Raw genomic sequence first — 19,335 nt, 5'->3', positions numbered from 1 at the left:
TTTTGCATGGTTTAGTCAAGTAACAACTTGACTTAGTCATAGCAATAGGATCATATCTACATGCACAGTTCCTTACCCACTGTTGCTACCCTCGACTGTCCTGTTCCATTGACCAGGTCAAAAGTTGGATGCCATTTAATGTTTGAAAAGCCTAGGCAAAATACATTATTTTGTAACTACATGAATAGTTATACTACAATAAATAATTTGCATGTTCTTTCTTTTACATTACCTGAAAAAGGCGATGAATATTCTGACATCAGTTTTACTACTTTATGCAAAAGAAGAAGAAGCCTTCTGGTTACTGGTTGCTGTCTGTGAAAGGATGTTGCCAGATTATTTCAATCGTCGAATAATTGGTAAGACTTAAATTATTTCCAAATGTAGTCTCATTCAACAACAGCCTACAGTGGGCATGCAGGATTGAATAATATTGTATGTTAAATTTAAGAATAAATGTTCATTGTGAGTGTCCTCTGACAATAAGTTTATAACTGCTGTATCTACTTCTCCTAGTCCCTTACCATTTGCCATTCTTTAGATAAATTAATGCCAGCAGATGTTATTTATTGAGTGATAAATTTTGATCAGTGGAGCATTTTTGAAGCTTGCTGGAGAGGGTTGTCCGTTTGGCCTCTTTAAGCAATCTTTCATTGTTCAATGGTGACACTACATTTTTATGACTTCATTTGGCACAACCAAGAATTAAAAGATTGGATTTTGTAAACCTACAATTGAGCAGTTGCCTTTTGAGTAGAAGCTTTTATAAGCACTCCATTCCAGCTGCCCTTTACTATTTTGTCCTCACTCACCCACATGTTCCCTTTTGTGAGTTAGATTTGAACTGTCTGTTTATTCTTTGACTGTTCCTGACCATCTTCTGTTGTATCATTCCCCTATCATTATTACACTTATCGGGCTTCTCTCTTCCCTTTTCTTTGTGATAGCAAAAATGAAGAACAGCTTATGATGAGAAAATGCTCTCCTTGTGTTCATATCCCTCTTGGACTTCACGCCTTGCAATCTCTTTAATTAACTCCAGTCCTTTGAGCTACCTGTATCTGCAAGCCTCCATTTCTATGTCTTTGCATCCCTGATTTCCATCACTGTTTTGGGAGCCATCTCTTCATCTGTCCAGTCGCTAAACTCTGTTCTTCCTCTAAGTCTTTCTTCTTGTTTACCTTTTTTCTGCTGTTATTCTCCTTAACACTTATTGCCTCGGATCTTTGATGTGAATTCTATGTCATATTGCTCCTGTGAAGGTCGTCTTAATTTTTCTTTTATTTAAAAAAAAATTATGCATAAGTGGTTTATGTGCAAAGCCCAGTGAACACCAAAGCAGTCTTGCGTAGAATAAGCAGAGCAGGCAAGAATAAGAGACTTAGCAGATCTGGTTTTGGACGCAAATTAGAAATTTACAAGCTGCACCAATTTTATTGCAGACAAGTTGTGTACTAATGAATCAGTGTTGAAAGATGTGCCACAAGTAGCTTATCTGCTTCATAAGCAACGTTAAGTACAACCATAGTTAAGTCGGAGATTAACTTGCCAAAGGTTGAGAACTGTTTTGCTGGTGATATTGAGAACTCATTTGTAATCATCAGAAATGAGACCATGTGTTGCCATTTGTTTTGAAGGGCTTAAGTGCAGCCTTGGTCAGATCAGGCCGTTGTTATCTGTCAAAGGTTGTGATCTCTTTGCTGATTGGTGCCGGAAAGTTGTAAATAATGATCAGCACTGAGATATTTTGGTGTCTGCTTGGATCAAATTCCATCTATCCCAAGGGCAAAGTACATCTGATCCCTCCCTAGAGGTAATTACTAATTTCTCCCAGAATAACTGTTTGTGTAATAGCTGAGAATGTCCTTCCATCATGCTGTGATTACTTGGCTCACAAGTCCTGATAATGCTGAAAACAGCACCATTGCCAATAACCAGGCTCAGTCTGACGCAGGTACTCTTGGTCTCGATTTCCCCACACACATGGCTGATGTACCTGTGGCAACTTCAAATATGCTGAATCTTGGGATGCTTTTTGTAATAATATGGTTCAGTACATACAAGTGTATTTAATGCTTGATTTGTATCTTGATTCCTGTTTTGAATGCTAAATCGTTTTTCTCCACCCCCAGACAATCTGTCTGACATAAGCTGTGTTGTGTCTACTTATAAAAACTCAGAACCTTTTTTCTCTCCCATAGCACGTCACGTACTTTGTCAGTACATGTAAAATGAGCATATGTAAAAGTAACAGTACTATAAATGTGGCATTTCTTCTCAATTCAGTTGTCCATTTAGATAATAAGCTTGGGTTACTGCCTCTTAATGTCCTGCATGAATATTTCAAGTTCCTTTCTTTTACAAAATAGATTGTTCCAGTGAAATGAAAGCCTGACAGCACAAAAGCTTTTTGTTTTGAGTTTGACTAAATCGTTACAGTATCCTTGTGAAATTCTTACCTATATTTGGATCTGCTTGAGATAGTGTTGTAGAAAACTTTTGATGTGCAAATTTCTGTTGCTGAGTGCTCTTAAATATCTCTGGCTCTATCAGAGTTCACTTCAATGATAAATCCACAGTAAGTAAGTTTCAGAACCTTTCGAAGTTTACAGTTTTTACTGTAAAGTGTTTACAGTTTTAATTATGTCCAGAATATCATTTGACAAGAGAATTTAAATTTAGCATTTATCAGTGCGGTTCAGATTTCAATTTTAGTTTCATTTTATTGGTAATTTGCTGGCTTCAAAAGAACCATGGCCTGATTGTCTAATCTTCAATGAGATAATTTACGATATAACTAAACGCTGGCACTTGCCAAGTCCAAATTCCTCCAATATGAACTTCCTGAATAGCAAGGTAACTAACTTTGTCATCAGCAAATTTTGCAACCACGCACCTTCGACAACATCCCTTAACATAACTTGTAAAAAGTTGATCCCTGTGGGATATCACTTCCCAACCAGTAAAAGACTAATTTATGCTTGCTTTCTGTTTCCCGATGACCTAGCCCTGTCAGTATGTTACTTCCTGCACCTCCTTTTGTTTTCCTCAATAATCTTTGATGCTGCACTTTATTAGGTGCCTTCTGGAAGTCTTAGTACATCCACACATCTTGCTCTAAAGGATGTGACAAATCTGACATTAAGGATGTGACAAAGCACATTGATGAAGGTGGAGCAGTGGATGTGGTGTACATGGATTTCAGTAAGGCATTTGATAAGTTTCCTCATGGAAGGCTCATTCAGAAAGTCAGGAGGCATGGGATCCAAGGAAACTTGACTCTGTGGATTCAGAATTGGCTCACCCATAGAAGACAGAGGGTGGTTGTAGACGGACCATATTCTGACTGGAGGTTGGTGACCAGTGGCGTTCCGCAGGAATCGGTTCTGGGACGCCTGATCTTTGTGATTTTTATGGATGAGGATGTGGAAGGGTGGGTTAGTAAGTTTGCAGATGACACGAAGTTTATTGGTGTTGTAGATAGTGTAGAAGGTTGCTGTAGGTTACAACAGGACAGTGATAGGATAGAGTCTGGCTGAGAAGTGGCAGATGGAGTTCAACCCAGAAAAGTGTGAAGTGATACATTTTGGAAGATCAAATTTGAAGGCAGAATACAAGGTTAATGGCAGGACTCTTAGTGTGGAGGAACAGAGGGACCTTAGGGTGTACGTCCATGGATTCCTCAAGGTTGCTGCGCCGGTTGATAGGGTTGTTAAGAAGGCGTGTGGTGTGTTGGCCTTCATTAGTCGAGGTATTGAGTTCAAGAGCTGCCAGGTAATGTTGCAGCTCTATAAAACTCTAGTTAGACCACACTTGGAGTATTGTGTTCAGTTCTGGTCACCTCATTATAGGAAGGCTATGGAAGCTTTAGAGAGGGTGCAGAGGAGATTTACCAGGATGCTGCTGGATCGGAGAGCATGTCTTATGAGGATAGGTAGAGTGAGCTAGGGCTTTGGAGTGAAGGAGGATGAGAGGTGACTTGATAGAGGTGCACAAGATGATAAGAGGAATAGATCGAGTGGACAGTCAGAAACTTTTTCCCAGGGCAAAAATGGCTCACACGAGGGGGCATAATTTTAAGATGATTGGAGGAAGGTAGAGGGTTTTTTTTTGACACAAGAGTGGTGGAGGCAGATATACTAGGGACATTTAGGAGACTCTTAGATAGCCACATGAATGGTAGAAAAATGGAAGGCTATGTGGGAGGGAAGGGTTAGATCTTAGAGTAGGATAAAATATCAGCACAACATCGTGGGCCAAAGGGCCTATACTGTGCTGTAACGTTATATGTTCTAAAGAATTTCAATAAATTAGTCGAACACAATTTCCCTTTCAGTAAACTATTGATCTTTGCCTGATTACCTTAATTTTATTTTTCTAGATGCTCTGCTATAATATATTTAATAGTAGCTTCTAGCAGTCTCCCCATGACAGATGTTATGATAACTAGCTTGTAGTTTCAAACTGTCTTCCTCTCTTTTTGAATAAATGAATTATATTTGCTGTTTTCTAATCTAATGGATCCTCCCCTGAATCAGTGACATTTTGGAAAGTTTAAACTAATACATCAACGATCTCACTGGCTATTTCTTTTAAGAAAGTAGGAAAAAGTACTTCCTTATTAATCTTTACTTTTCTTTGTACTCTGTCCAATCCTCTGACCTACCATCTGTCATTACATAATTATGTATTTGTTTTTAAAAAATGTTTTTTAAAAAGTAAATCAACCATTAAATTATTTAAAGCACTTAAAAACAATTGGATACATTTCAGTTAATTCATAAGATAAGATCTTTATTAGTCACATGTACATCGAAACACACAGTGAAGTACATCTTTTGCATAGTGATTTTGGGGGGCAGCCCGCAAGTGTCACCACGCTTCTGGCGCCAACATAGCATGCTCATAACCTCCTAACCTGTATGTCTTTGGAATGTGGGAGGAAACCGGAGCACCCGGAGGAAACCCACACAGACATGGGGAGAACGTACAAACTCCTTACAGACAGTGGCCGGATTTGAACCCCGGTCGTAAAATCTAATGCCAGATTCAGATTTTCAGCATGTTTTAGCTTTTTAAATTTTTCATCGTGCCGTATGCAGCAGAACCAAGGGTCAGAGTTCTTGGTCAAGCTGTAGAATTGTTGGTATTCCACTGCTGTATTTGGGAGATGTTGGTCAGAATGACAGCAGCAGACACCCTTGAAGTTCAGAGCTTACGTGTGGGTACGTACACCCTTGTGTGGGGAAACCTGAAATTCCAGACAGTTAAATGGGGAAATGCCAGCAGTTCATGTCAGCATTTTGGAGGAAAATTCAGGGCATTATTTTTGCTCCTGTAGGTTGGAGATTAGGGGATATAAAGTAAACCTATGTTCACTTGTATCAAGCTCAGTAATTCGGTTAAATTCAAGATCAGTCTCCTTGTTCTCGACCTAGTTATCTTCCAATCTCAAGAGCTTGTAAACGTACAACTATTTCATTCCCTCGTCATTTTTATGACACAAAAGGATTCTTAACATCGACCCTTTATCCCATTCTTCTATCTAATTGAAAATTGGGCTGACTAAAATTCATTTCTCAGCACTTCATGGGAAAATTTTATTTACACTATGATAGAAAGCTGGTTTTAAAGAGTCTTGGGTAGGACAAAAATGGATATGAAAACAAAATGCTTCAAATGTCAGATACCTGAAATAAAATTTAACCATCCTTGTTCATGCTTTAAATCTCATTCACGACACTTGCTTTTTCGAAAGATGTTTGCCTTTTTTATCGTGGGATCGGTGAAGGAGCATCCCATTTAATTCTACTTGTAACTTAGCCTCTCAGTGTCCTTCCAAGTATGTAAGATGAGTTTCACTTCACTAGTCTGTGACAATTCAACCCTGTCTGAAAGATAAGAGATAATATTTTAACTTGATGGTGTGAATCTCTTATTTCCTCAGTGCTTGTTTAATGAGTATTGATAATTTGTGTGTGTGTGTGTATGTTCGTCAATAGAATGGCTGTCCTGCAGTCTGCATTGCAAAGATAAAACATTTTTCCAGTATTTGCATGAGACGTATAAATAGATTTCTAATTTTTCTGCCTGATAAATGCTAATACTAAAGCAACATAGTGTTGCGGTTCATTGTTTTGCTTCTGTCTCATGATTTATACTTTCCTGCTGTCCAAATGAAAGGGCATTGTGTTCAATCATTGATTTTAAACCAACTTGTGCCTTGAAATCCTTCGATAAATACAAAGATTTATGAACCCTGCCAATGGGCTCGTAAGGGCTTAAGGTTGATGTGAAGTGCTTTTTTTGGGGGGGGGGGGGGGGGGGGGTGGGGGAATATTAGATTACAAGAATCAATACAGCTGAATGGGGTGTGAAAAATAATTGTTTCCTGCATTATTGTTCTTATTGTTTTAACAGGTGCTTTGGTGGACCAGGCAGTTTTTGAAGAATTTATTAGAAGCCACCTTCCTCAGTTGACTGACCACATGACGGACATGACTTTTTTCTCATCTGTTTCCTTGTCCTGGTTTCTCACCATCTTCATTTCTGTGCTGCCCATCGAGAGTGCAGTAAATGTTGTTGATTGTTTTTTCTATGATGGTATAAAGGCAATCCTGCAGCTGGGCCTGGCAATTCTAGATTATAACATGGACAAGCTGCTACTCTGCAAAGATGATGCTGAGGCAGTCACCATTTTAAACAAGTATGGAACTTAGAACTTGTCATTGTAACCTTCGCCAAGAATTATAGCATTTTATTTACACTCTTAAATGTTTTATGAATTCTAGTGCAAGCATTGATTATGGTAACACCTACGTTAACTTGTAATTATACTCTTCTGCCAATGGTGGTAATAGGAATCTTGTGATACGTTTGTGTACTGCAGATGAGTTTTCATATTTTGTATGCATGGGCATTCAGAGCTCTATCAACCTGAGACCCACCCTTGTCCATTCTGACTTGTTTCCCTTCCATCGCCACTCCTTCCATCACCATTCGGAACTGCATCCAATGCTTAATTAGTGACCTGCAGTTTCTTAGCCTATTCTGAATGAGTGTGTGTCTTCATAACTTATGGGAGGCAGGTGGTGGTGGGAAAGTACTTAAGCCAGAATGTATAACTGACCTACACGTACTCAACATTGATTTACTTAGATGTCCAAATCGATATACTCAGTACAAAACTGGTTTTCCTCTACCACAGCTATTAATACTTGTGTGATTTGTAGAATTCTTATAGTGGTAGGGAAGCTTATAGATTTGGATATATTCTCAATGAATATTTGTAGAATTTATCTGGAAAATATTTTGTGATTCACAAGATTTATCATGTATGGTTGGTTAATTCTGATTAGCTACCTCTTTCAGTAAGCAGTATAAAATTGCTTCGTAGATTTTTTGATAATGTCACCAACAAGGACAGCCCTTTGCCACCAATGGTGCACCATCCCCCTATAGGTTGTGACAACCAGCATCCTCATCCTAAAGTGGACATAACGGAACTTATCCGGGAATCTTATGAGGTAGGTGCAAAGATTGATGTTCCCATTATGTGTGTGTATATCATAATGTAATGCCAGTCTGGATGTTACACTGAAAGGAAACAGCGGTCACTTAACCTAGGGAAAACAAGATGTCAGGATCTCCTCTGGCAGGGCACAACTTTGTCTCCTCCCTCCCAGGGCCCACAAACAAAACTTTGTCACCATTCAATGTAACCCACAAAAGTGAGTAGCAAGTACTAAAGTTAGAAGCCTCCTGAGTTGATTTTTATTTAATCTACAGAATGGTGTAGATGTGTTATAATCACAAATAAATGCCTTGCCCAGAGTCTTCCTTGAACAAGAATCTTCAGATACAAAGTTCTGCAGTTTTTGTACATAATAAATGCAATTTCATTTTTATCTTTTGTGGCCAAAGTGTTTTATATCTAACAAAGGGCTTTTGAGGTATAGGCACTGTTGTTGTGCAGGAAACACAGCAGGAATAATTGTGTTAGTTTGACCTGTTGAGCAGTTCTCAAGATTTTGCATGAGGGATAATATCAGATAACTCCAAAGTAAATCCATGGGATGTTTTGTGTTCACTTGGGAGTTTAGTGGATCCTCATATTAAAATCTGACTTCAATGAGGTGCTTCTAAAAGTGCAACTCACACTCAGTACTGCAGTCTGGACATTGGATTCTGGCATAGGACTTGGATTCCAACTGAGAGATGAGAGTGCTACCACTGAACTATTGATTACAAATGGTTTGTTAAAATATCCATGCAATTTTATATCATTAATTTTCAGTGTATTGATTTACATAATCATTGTAGTGTTTAACAATTGAATTAGGATAGTGTACCAGGACTGGATTTTTGGATAAACACTTCTACATCTGTTTTAAAAATGCTTCATAATTATAATAAATATTTCAAAACAAGGCGTCCTTCTGACTTCCCTGCAAAAATAGCCAGAACATGCTTTTAAGTGATGTGCTCGAAAAATCTGCTCTCTAGATTTTGTTCTTTAAAACTTGTTTTTAAAACTCTGTGCTATAACACAGAAGATGTTAGCAGGTGAACTTGTTGGGGGTTTCAGGTTTTGAGATAATATGGCTAATAAAAAAATAAATACTAATCCCATTAGATTGAACACCTATAGTGTTGGTTCTTGTAACGGCAGACTGCTGTCAAAATTAATTCAATTGCTGCATTTTGCTTCCTTCCCTTGTGACATCTGTCCTCCCACTATTATGCAACTTCGATCCAGTGATCTCCTTTAAAGCTTCAGTGATTTGATTGTCTTCAGTCCTTTCTGTCACATCTGGCTGACTTCCCCATGTTTCCTCGTGCATTCCGTGAATTAATAAAGGTGCACTCATACTAATATCCCCTGTAATCTGTCAGGTTAAATCATAAACCATTCCTTCATGTATTTATTGCAGAGGATGGGAAGAAATTCTTTTACTTTTAAGCACTGCTAAAGTATTTGAAATCTTTTTATTGCAGAAATATGGTGAGATTCGATCAATGGAAGTTGAAAGTATGCGACGTAGGAACAGGTTATATGTGATTCAGACTCTAGAAGACACCACAAAACATAATGTGGTAAATTTTGTTTTCCTTTTAATGAGTGAATACGTAATCAATGCATTGAACTTTTCACGTGAAATGAATATTTTACTTTTGTGGTAGAGGTTTTTGAGGATTCTTGTTTTAAGTATTTTTGGTATTTTATTCAATCCTGAAGTATGGAGATTATTTGCAATTTTATTTATTGTTGCATTTGAAACGCTCTTGAGAAGGCAGTGGCGAGATGTCATGAATTGCTATAGAAGCTGGAAGACCAGTTGTGAGTTTAAAAGTTCTATTAGAATTGAAAAGTCATTGGTTAAATGTGCACAATGTTAGCCACTTATGGTTTGCAGCTGTGATATCAGGTGGCTCAGAGGAACCCCTGCAGTGACGTTCAGAGTTTGAAGTGGTTGATACCAACAGCCATGAACATTGTGTTTTGTATGACAAAGTTAAGCCAGAATCTAGTTTATCCCTGGTTTCTTATTGACTTCAATTTTTCTGGGATTTTTGATGCCACTGGTCAAAAGCATGACTTCATTGACCTACTTCTCTGCATTCGTTTGAGTCTACTGTTTGTAAAGTAGAAACATTAATTGTTTTCAGCACTTCTTCATTAGAAGGGAGATTAGATTCCTGCTAATAATTTAGAAAGTGTTTGAATGAATTCCAGCAAGTAAATACTTTCAATAAAAGTTAGAGAGAGACCCAAGAGAAATAAAGGACTGCTGATGCTGGAATCTAGATGGAAAAACATTTATGATGGTGGAGGAACTCAGCAGGCCAGGCAGCATTGGTGGAGAAAAGCAGGTGGTCAACGTTTCGGGTCAGGACTCTTCTTAAGAGGACTCTTCTTAAGGTCTGAAGATAGGAAAAGGGGAAGCCTAATATATAGGAGGGAAAAGCAGAGCAGTGATAGGTGGACAAAAAAAAGGGGAGGCAGAGTGAACACAAGGTTGTGATAGGTCGATGCAGGTAAGAGATAGTGATGGGGAGGAGGGGAGAGCAGATCCACTGGGGGATGTGTCAAAGGTAAGGAAGGAAAAAAAAGTGTTTTTAAAAAAAAAAGAGGCTAGGAAAGGGAAGAAGAGAAGAGACATGGTTTGGGGGGGTGGCGGTGGTGTGTTTTGAGGGGAGTACTTAAAGTGGGAGAATTCAATGTTCATGCCGTTAGGCTGCAAGGTTCCAAGAGAAACCTTTCCTAGAGAAAGGGAGCGCCTGCTCTCGAGCCATTACTAGTCAGTTTCTTTAATCAGATGAAGCAATGAAAAGCAAAAAAGACTGCAAATACTGGAAATCGGAAATAAAAACATAAAATTCTGGATATACTCAGCAGGGCTGGCAGCAGCTATGGAGAAAGCAAGTTAATGTTTCAGGCTGATGAACTTCTATCAATCTGAAATTTGGGGTTAAAGTTTCAGATCGATTTAAAGGTTCATCTACCTAAAACATGACCGCTGTTTTTCTCTCTCCACAGATACTGTCTAGCTTGACGAGTATTTCCAGCAATTTTGTTTGAATCTATCGTGCACCACAATAGTATTATGGGAAAAGTCATGCCACTTTGTTTGTGCCTCTCTTCAACCCAGTTGCCCACTTTTTCCCATTTTCATGATGGCTCTGCTCCTGTGATTAGGACTACAGATGAGCAGGCTGTTATTTGCTAATGTATGCTCTGTTGCTTGGCAACTGTAACATACAAACATATGAAGGAAAAGGCTACTTGTTCTATCAAGCCTGTGTTGTCTTGTGGTGTGCTTTTTACATGCTCCCTTCTTTCCATAAGCCAAAGGTTAGCAATCTCTGAAAGAGGCAAGCTAGAAAGAATTATAGACCATTTATTTGGGTAGAAATTTCTGGGAATTTCTTACTGAAATTCCTTCCCTCCCGGCCAAATGCTATCAAGGAATTGTCAGGGTATTACAGTGATTGGAACGCCACTGACTTTCCCCACTTTTAAAATTCAGCCACCAACTGCTTTAACGGAATGTTTTGGATACCTAAACCACAGATTAAAATCGAAAATCAATTTAACTGGTCCTTATTTCACTTTTGGGGCTCTTTGCTTTAGCACCTTGTGATTTGCATTACATGACAGCAGAAAAACATGACTTTTAGAGTTGTCTATTGAATATTTATTAATACAGAAACATTAAAATTCATGCTCTGTTAACGTGGTTGGCATTTGTTAGGTTATGTGCAGGCAGTTACTCTGCCCAACATAATAAAATGTCTTATTTATTGTTGAGGTTCATGGCAGACTGCATAATGATCAATGCTGCATCTTTATTGCCTGGTTTAATCTTGTTTTCCTAGGAACCATTTATCCATTTTATGTGGCATAAGTTTCTAATTGTATCACTGCAGTGATGATGGTTACATCTTCGTTCACCAAATCCAATGATCTGTGACCTGCAGTATTTTACTTAAATTCTTGTCAAATGTAGAAAGTCAGAAGTTAGTGATAGAGTGACACAGCACGGAAACTGCCTTTCACTCCAACTGGTCCATACCGTCCAAGATGCCCATCGAAGCTAGTACTATTTCCCTGCGTTTGGCCCATATCCCTCTAAACCTTTCCTATCCATGTACCTGTCCAAGTGTCTTTTAAATACTGTTAATGCATCTGCCTCAACCACTTCCTCTTGTTCTATCTAAAATGACAACTTTAATGATCCAAAAGTTGATTTAAAAAAAATGAGTTATCGATAACTTGTATTTTGTAAGTTAATTACCTTGATCTGTCCTGATTAAAGTTTGGCTGTGTTATACGTCTGATATTTTACTGCAATCTGTTGTGCTATATTTAACATTTTAAACCCTTTTCTCTGGGTTTTAGCTGCGGGTTGTATCTCAGGAAGTGATGTTCAATTCTAAAGATTTGGAAGACCTCTTTGAGCTATTTAAGGTCAGTAAGTATCCATTTTTGACTATAAATTGCTGGAATAGTTTAGTCATATTCTGTCCCATTCTTTTTGTACATAGAATAAATGTGTAAAGTCTTGCAACAAGCAGACATCTGTTCTGCCCTATCTTTAAAAGTGACATCTGAAAATGTGGCGCCTTAGAAAAGTGCTACATCAGGTCTTCACACCCTTTAGGTAAAAACCTGTGATTCAGATAATCACTTAACTCTTGTTACCAATGAAATACTTGTTCAGAAATCAGTAAGTTCTGTTGAACTGAAACCAAACTGATCGTTAACAATTATTCGACACTTTTTGATTGCCATTTTTACATTTGTTGAAGTTGGTGTATCAAACTGGTCAAAGCATTTATAACACAGCAAGCAGTAAGACAACAACACTCATGGTGCAGATAAATGTACTGAAGTTGCCCATCTTTGAAACTCCTGGAAATGTTTCTGTACGTAAAGGCCCTTCTCTTGTATCCGTGATTTTAATCGCTCCATCTTTGGTTGTGGTTCCTTTCACTGCCAAAACCTTAAACTCTTTAATTCTTTGCCTAAATTTTTCCACCTCAACAATCAAAATTTCCTTCAAACTTTACCCCCATTGAGTAAGCTTTTGGTTCTCTACAACAATACTTCCTGAGATGGCTTGATGACGTATGTTATTTAATTAAACTTGTGTAAAGCACCTAATGACACTTTTTTACAACACTATAGGTGCTATATAATGTAGGTTGTCATGGTTCTTCATTTTTCATTGAGTCTCCTGATGTGTCAGAATCACCTGTGCCCATCCACTTAGTTCCAAAGAGAAGTAACTTGCTTTGGGTATTTGTATTGCCACAGGAGTTGAAATCAAAGCTTCCATTTGTATCTTTGTTGATATTGTTGGATTACACCAATGTCCAAAGCCCAAACAATAAGTCTTAGGTTAAATGTCAGGCAAAGGGGAGGATTACTTGGGAGGTGTCTTTGCATTGCAGACTTTTGCAGTGATAAGTAACTAAATTTTTGCACGTTTAATAAATCATTCTGTCTTATAAATGCTTTTAGCTGCACGTACTAATAAGAATACAAGAAATAGAAAGAGAAATAGGCCATTCGGCCCCTCGTACATGTTCTACCATTCAACAAGATCTTTTACTTCTGTGCCATTTTCCTGCACCAAATCCATATATCTCTTGATGTGCTTGATATCTAAGAAGCTATCAATCTCTTTTTTGAATAAACTAAGCAATTGAGCTTTCACAGCCTTTTTAGGTAGAAAATTCCAAAGATTCATTCCCTTCTGCATGCAAAAAAAAATCTCATCGCTGTCCTGAATAGCCAGTGCCTTTTATTGAGGCAGTGAACTCTGGTCTAGAAACCCCAGGCAGGCAGAGGGAATTTTAATTTGAAGGAAGAATAATAAGAGCAAAAAGAAATTTAAATGCACTTGCTTTGTGGTACCTTTGTGAAAAAGCGAGGGATTGTATGGCTCAATTTAATGCAGTTAACTAGTTTCTAATTTGGACTTGTTTTGCCATTCATGATTTGCTTTCATTTAGTCAGTGCTAATTTTGAGTTTCTGGGCAAATGGTTTGTTGAGTCATCAGTAGTTTTGAGAGAGGCCTGCATAATTAGTGGAATGGGCTCAAGGGGCTACATGGTTAGCTTGCGTTACAATATGGCACGATACTTTGCAGAGGCGGTGATCTTCAAAGATGCAGTGCTGTGCATATGCCGCGTATGTAGGCTATATGTGGCATATGCACAGCACTGCATCTTTAAAGACCATAGGTAACCATACATACCACAGCAAAATACTGTGAATGCTGGAAGTATGTAAAACTCAGCAATATGTATGTGGTAAAGTGGAAATATCAGGGATTTGTAGTAGAATGCATCAAATTTCAAACAAAGTTGTAATTGATTAAAGTTTATAGTTATCATAGATATACATGCACAGGGTATCAGTGCAATGAAAATTAGCTTTTTTGCAGCAGCACAGTACATGACAAGAGCAAACATGGTTAACATAAACTTAAATTAACAAATTATAAATAACTTGAACGTGTTCAATAAATAACAAAAAAAAATGACACTAGTGCAAGAATTGGACTAACTGGAGAATCATATTGGAAATATTTCTGAGTATTTTCATGGTTTTCAGTTTTTAATACATGTAATAATATTTTCTTGTATTTTCTTAGTTTTAATTCAATATTGTTACCATCTTCATGATGTTTATTTGTGCACTTAACTTTCCTGAACTTGTAAAACAGAATTTGAATCTGGTATGATTCTCCAATTAGTCCAGTTCTTGCACTAGTGTGAATTTTTTTTTATTGTTGTTTATTTTACACACGTTCAAGTTATTTATAACTTCTGTTAATTTAAGTTTATGTTAACCATGTTTGCTCTTGTCATGTACTGTGCTGCTGCAAAAAAGCTAATTTTCATTGCTTTGGTTTTGATTTAAGCAATGACATTTTAATTTTGTCTGTAACTTTGAACTGTTGTTTTTGCTCCTTTTTGGTAGATGTGAAGAATAGCTCTTTGTGGGTATTAGAGTAACATGTTCTAAGAAAACCTACCTTGTCTAACAGTGTGTTCATTGTGACTGGAGTAGTTAATTTCAAACTCAGTCTTAAACATTACTCTTTCCTTTTTTGCAGCGAGAGCATTTCTTAAGCTGCTACTGGATTCCACATAGTCCAGCACTCAAACACCATGACTCTAGTCTCCCATATCTGGAGCAGTATCAGATCGACAGTAAGCAGTATCGCAGGCTGTTCAAGCACCTGAGTCCATGGTCTCATTCTGCAAATGCAGATTCATTAGCAATATGGAGCTTTCGGCTTCTCGATGAAAATTCTGACAACCTCATCAATTTCAAAGAATTTGCATCTGTTCTAGGTAGAACACCTTAATCTTCAAACTTCAAACTATGGGTATCTTTTTGCATTAATTGTATTTTTGCTTCAGAATTTTGTATTTAAAAACAAGTTGTAGGTATTGAGAAGATATTCTCACTTGTGGAATTTGGAATCTCAATTAACCCTAGAGTACAACTGTTGAGACTGCTTTAACTAATGTGGCTTCATATTAAAGCTAAGTATGAATGCATTTGAACCTGAAACGATGAGATGCCTCAGAGAAGAATGGTTCATTCAACAGGTATTTGATTTCTTTAGAAAATCAGCAGGCCTCCCCTTACCTGGCTTTTCTTTAAGTATCAGATGCAATGTGCTGCTACAGTGTGCAGAGCACGATGGGTTTGGTCATCCTCTCTTCTGTGTATAACAAGCTATCCTAATTCCAGGCAAATGGCAATAACAATTGTGTCATTTGACAGTGGAAGTTTGAATGCATTCTGGGCTTATGTTGATAATTGCATTCAGTGACCATTGATGGTGAGTGTGCATGGACTAACCCCTTTCCCTTTCCTTCTATCACTGCCCCCACCCCTCCCTAACAATACCCCAAACAAGTGGTGGCTTGGCAGGGTACAGCATGGATACTGGTGGTAATACGTCACACTCTAACTTGAGTCTAGCCCGGGATTACTAACAAACTTTAAACAGCTTCTGTTGTGAGGACTGATTGCTTAAACTTGGTCTGAAGTTCTTTACGTTTTGATAGTTTGGGCACTGACCTCAGCAAGGTGTATTAGCGTGATGAGGTAGACTCAGAGCAACTACAAACTGGAGAAATACAGGATAAGGGGCATAATGCCATAATTTTTATCAGTTCTTCCTGAAGTGAAATCAGGAAACACTTTTTTTTCTAAACAATGGGACGCAGAAATCTGAAGCTCTCTTCTTCTAAAGACCATGAATGTTGGGTCAATCGAAATTCTCAAGCTTTTGGTAGATTTTAAAGTTGAGTAAATAGGAGTTCAGGTCCTAAATACCATGGCAGAATAGACCTATTGCATACTTGTGCTCTATTCCTTCTGGTAGATTATATCTTTATGTAGATCAAATCTACTAAGAAGTGATAGAATCATAGAGTTAAACAGCAAAGGAGCAGGCCCTTAGGCCCAATTCATCCTTCCTGAACTAGTCCCATTTGCCTGAATTTGGCCCAATTCCCTCTCAACTTTTCCTGTCCATGAACCTATCCAAATCTCTTTTAAATCTAATTGTACCCACCTCCACCACTTCCCCTGACAGCTCATTCCATATTCCCACCATCTTCTGTGTGGAAAAAATTGCCCCTCCATTTTGCTTTGTCTTCCCCTCTCATCTTAAACCTATGCCATCTAGTTTTAGACTCCCTTACCCTGGGAAAAAGACTGGAACCATCCAAAATTATGTAGCTTTCAGGCACCTCTGGTGGATGTAGTAGAGTGCAAAGTAGGGTGCTTGACACTGACGGAGGACGTTCTCCTTGAACTGCATAAAATGAGGTTGACTTTTAACTGCGCCCTTCAAGGTGTGATTTTTAAAAAAGGGGTTATAATTGATGGTGATGTCCATGTCCCACAAATGAATAAATATTTTCTTTTAAATACAGAGCAGTTTATCTTTATTCTGGTATTGAATCTTTAATTAAATGTTAAAAGGATTTGAGGTCATGGAGTAATGCATTTGCTAATTCTGTTCTGTTGCAGATGTGATGTACAATGGATCATTTACAGACAAACTGAAATTACTTTTTAAATTACATATTCCACCAGGTAAATCAAGTAATTACGAGAAATCCACTTGAGTATTACAAAATTAAACTCAATGAATGAATAATGTTCTCAACCCGAGAAGATTATATTTCACTTTGAGTAATTATGGTTGATATCAGTTTACATTAGTAAAGATCTATCATTTTATACTTAATAGGCAGTTTCTATTTAAACATTCAATGGCATGTAATTACCATAGTATTAAGCTGAAGGGTGGAGTTGTGCTCTAACTCTTGAAAATCGCTGACAGAATTGGCTTGGCTGTGATGTATCATCTGGCCTATGTGTGGCAAACAGTTGAATTATTTCCATAAGTCTAGAAGGGATGGTTGCTCTTTTATAAAATTATTGGCATTCACTCAAGCAAAATGTTCAATCTTTATGTAGTTTCCAACTCAACAGAATTTTACAGTTGACTCAAATATTGATGTGTCAGTGGTAACAGTCACATCTCAAGTGGAAAGTTATGGAAGGCATTTATTTATCTATTTATTTAGCACTTGCTTGTATTCCAAGCCACACAGTAGCATTCCTGGTGACCAGCTCTGGCTCACGGAGCCCATGATGGGGTTTGGTGAGGAGGCAAGTGTGTGCTATAAATTGGTCTGCACCTCATCTGCAGGCTGGGTTAACCTGGAGGAATGATTTAGGCTGTTATTTCAGTCCACACTAGGGGGCTGATGCATTACTAAAGGTTCTCTCTTACTACTGTGGTACAAAACTGAGGCTGTATCGGGCTTGTTAGAGATTATGTAAAAGAATCTATAGCTGTATTCGAATAGCACAGTTTCTTTGCCAGCAACTGTCCCTTGGCCAATACCACCAAAACAAATTAAAACTTGTTGCATGTCAAATTTTAGTGTGTGTAAACGAATATTGCTCTGTGTAAATTGGCTATGGGCAAGTTATTGACTTACACAATGACTGCACTTCAGTAATCAATTGACTGTGAAACACTTTGAAATGTCCTCAGGAACAGTTAATTATAGATATGATTTGACTTTGCTAATTTTTTGCTTGCAGCATTTATTGAAGATGAAGGGACAATTCCCACAGCTTCAAAACACCCACAACTTCTCGATGAAGCAGTGACTCGTGGTGATCAGCTTAATGGTTTGCACCTTTTTGTTCAGATCTGTGGATTTTAAGTGGATAGACTGTAAATGGCTAATCATTTACATTCAATGCTCCTGAAGTGGCCTTCTCTACATTGGTGAAACCAAGCATAGACGAGGTGACCGTTTTGCAGAGCAGCCACACTCTGTCCATAACAGCCATCCTGAGCTTCCAGTTGCATGTCATTTTAATCCCTTTTGCAGTCCCACACTGATCTGTCTGTACTCTGCCTTCTCCACTGCTGTACAGAGGCAAAACGCAAACTAGAAGAGCATCTCGTATTCTGTTTCGGTAGCCCCCTCATTACCTAGACATCGCCCACCGGGTTCCATGTACCCATTATCTCCCGTGACAAGTGTTGCACCTCCTACGGTTGCAGGGGAAAGTACCATGGTTCATGGAAGGGTGGGTGGGAAGGGATGAGGCAATCTTGACAGAATTTTAAGTTGCGTTGTGCCCAGATACAAAACTCAGTTTGGCACAAGCTGGGCACTGCACACAGTTTGAACTGACCTCCGAGCTGGAACACGTCTTCAGATTGGAAGTGGATTTTGCCTGACCTGCTTCATTGATTCATTGTAAAGGGAGGATATATGAGAGTAGCAAGTTTGACCCAGACATTAGAGGATGGTTATTTTTGACAGGGCCTAAAGTGAGGGAACCAGAGTTTAACCTTCAAGTCTGACATTTTCCACTTGTAATTCCCTTGACATCTGGGCAGTCAGAGCAAATGGTTGAGACTCATGCTACTTGAGCTGAGGCCTCCTGATTGTTGTCAACTGAATGACATTAATTGCATCTTGTGCAGTATTTCTAAACTCTGATTGAGAGTGGGGATGTGCACTGGTTTAAAGGTATCGAGGAAGGAGCTGAGAAAAGAAGGGAAATTACAATGTTTTCTCCTCATGCCCTCATCTCTTGATTACAGCTTGTGGCTATCTTTGTTAGAGTATTTAATCAAAAAGTAAATGAAGTTTCCAAACCATGTTTTGTATGTCAGAATCAGGTTTGTTATCACTGAAATATGTCGTGAAATTTGTTGTTTTGTGGCAGCAGTGCAGTACAGGGCAAGACATAAAAATTACTGTTAATTACAAAATAAATAGTGCAGAAGAGGAATAATGAGGTAGTGATCATGGACCATTCTGAAATCTGATGGAGGGGAAGAAGCTGTTCCTAAAACATTGAATGTGGGTCTTCAGGCTCCTGTACCACCTCCCTGATGGTAGTAGTGTGAAGAGGACATGTCCTGAAGAGTGAAGGTCCTTAATGATGGATGCCACCTTCTTGAGGCACCGACTCTTGAAGATGTCCTCGATGGCGGAGAAGGTTGTGCCCGTGATAGAGCTGGCTGAGTCGACAACCCTCTGCAGCCTTTTTCAATCCTGCGTATTAGAGCCTCCATACCAGGCAGTGATGCAACCAGTCAGAATGCTCTCCACTGTACATCTGTAGAAATTTGCAAGAGTCTTTGGTGACGTACCAAATCTCCTCAAACTCCTAATGAAGTAGAGCTGCTGGCGTGCCTTCCTCTTGATTGCATCAATGTGTTGGGCCCGAGATAGATCCTCTGAGATGTTGA

The 19,335-nt window shown here is 38.5% G+C and overlaps 1 protein-coding gene across 1 annotated transcript in view; it reads left to right on the top strand.

The window, feature by feature from the left end:
- Positions 1 to 19,335, top strand: part of tbc1d8b (TBC1 domain family member 8B) — a 65,919-nt gene that overhangs the window by 38,635 nt on the left and 7,949 nt on the right. Inside the window, exons 11-18 of the mRNA XM_052022073.1 lie at positions 242 to 359; positions 6,421 to 6,706; positions 7,397 to 7,526; positions 8,998 to 9,096; positions 11,903 to 11,971; positions 14,632 to 14,872; positions 16,572 to 16,637; positions 17,661 to 17,750. Coding sequence (XP_051878033.1) covers positions 242 to 359; positions 6,421 to 6,706; positions 7,397 to 7,526; positions 8,998 to 9,096; positions 11,903 to 11,971; positions 14,632 to 14,872; positions 16,572 to 16,637; positions 17,661 to 17,750 — 1,099 coding nt within the window. The remainder of the gene's footprint in view (positions 1 to 241; positions 360 to 6,420; positions 6,707 to 7,396; positions 7,527 to 8,997; positions 9,097 to 11,902; positions 11,972 to 14,631; positions 14,873 to 16,571; positions 16,638 to 17,660; positions 17,751 to 19,335) is intronic.

Source organism: Pristis pectinata, chromosome 8 (genome assembly GCF_009764475.1).
Source record: "Pristis pectinata isolate sPriPec2 chromosome 8, sPriPec2.1.pri, whole genome shotgun sequence".
Lineage (NCBI taxonomy): Eukaryota > Metazoa > Chordata > Chondrichthyes > Rhinopristiformes > Pristidae > Pristis > Pristis pectinata.
The sequence above is the reverse complement of the archived record's forward strand: the minus strand, read 5'-3'. Positions and strand labels throughout refer to the sequence as shown.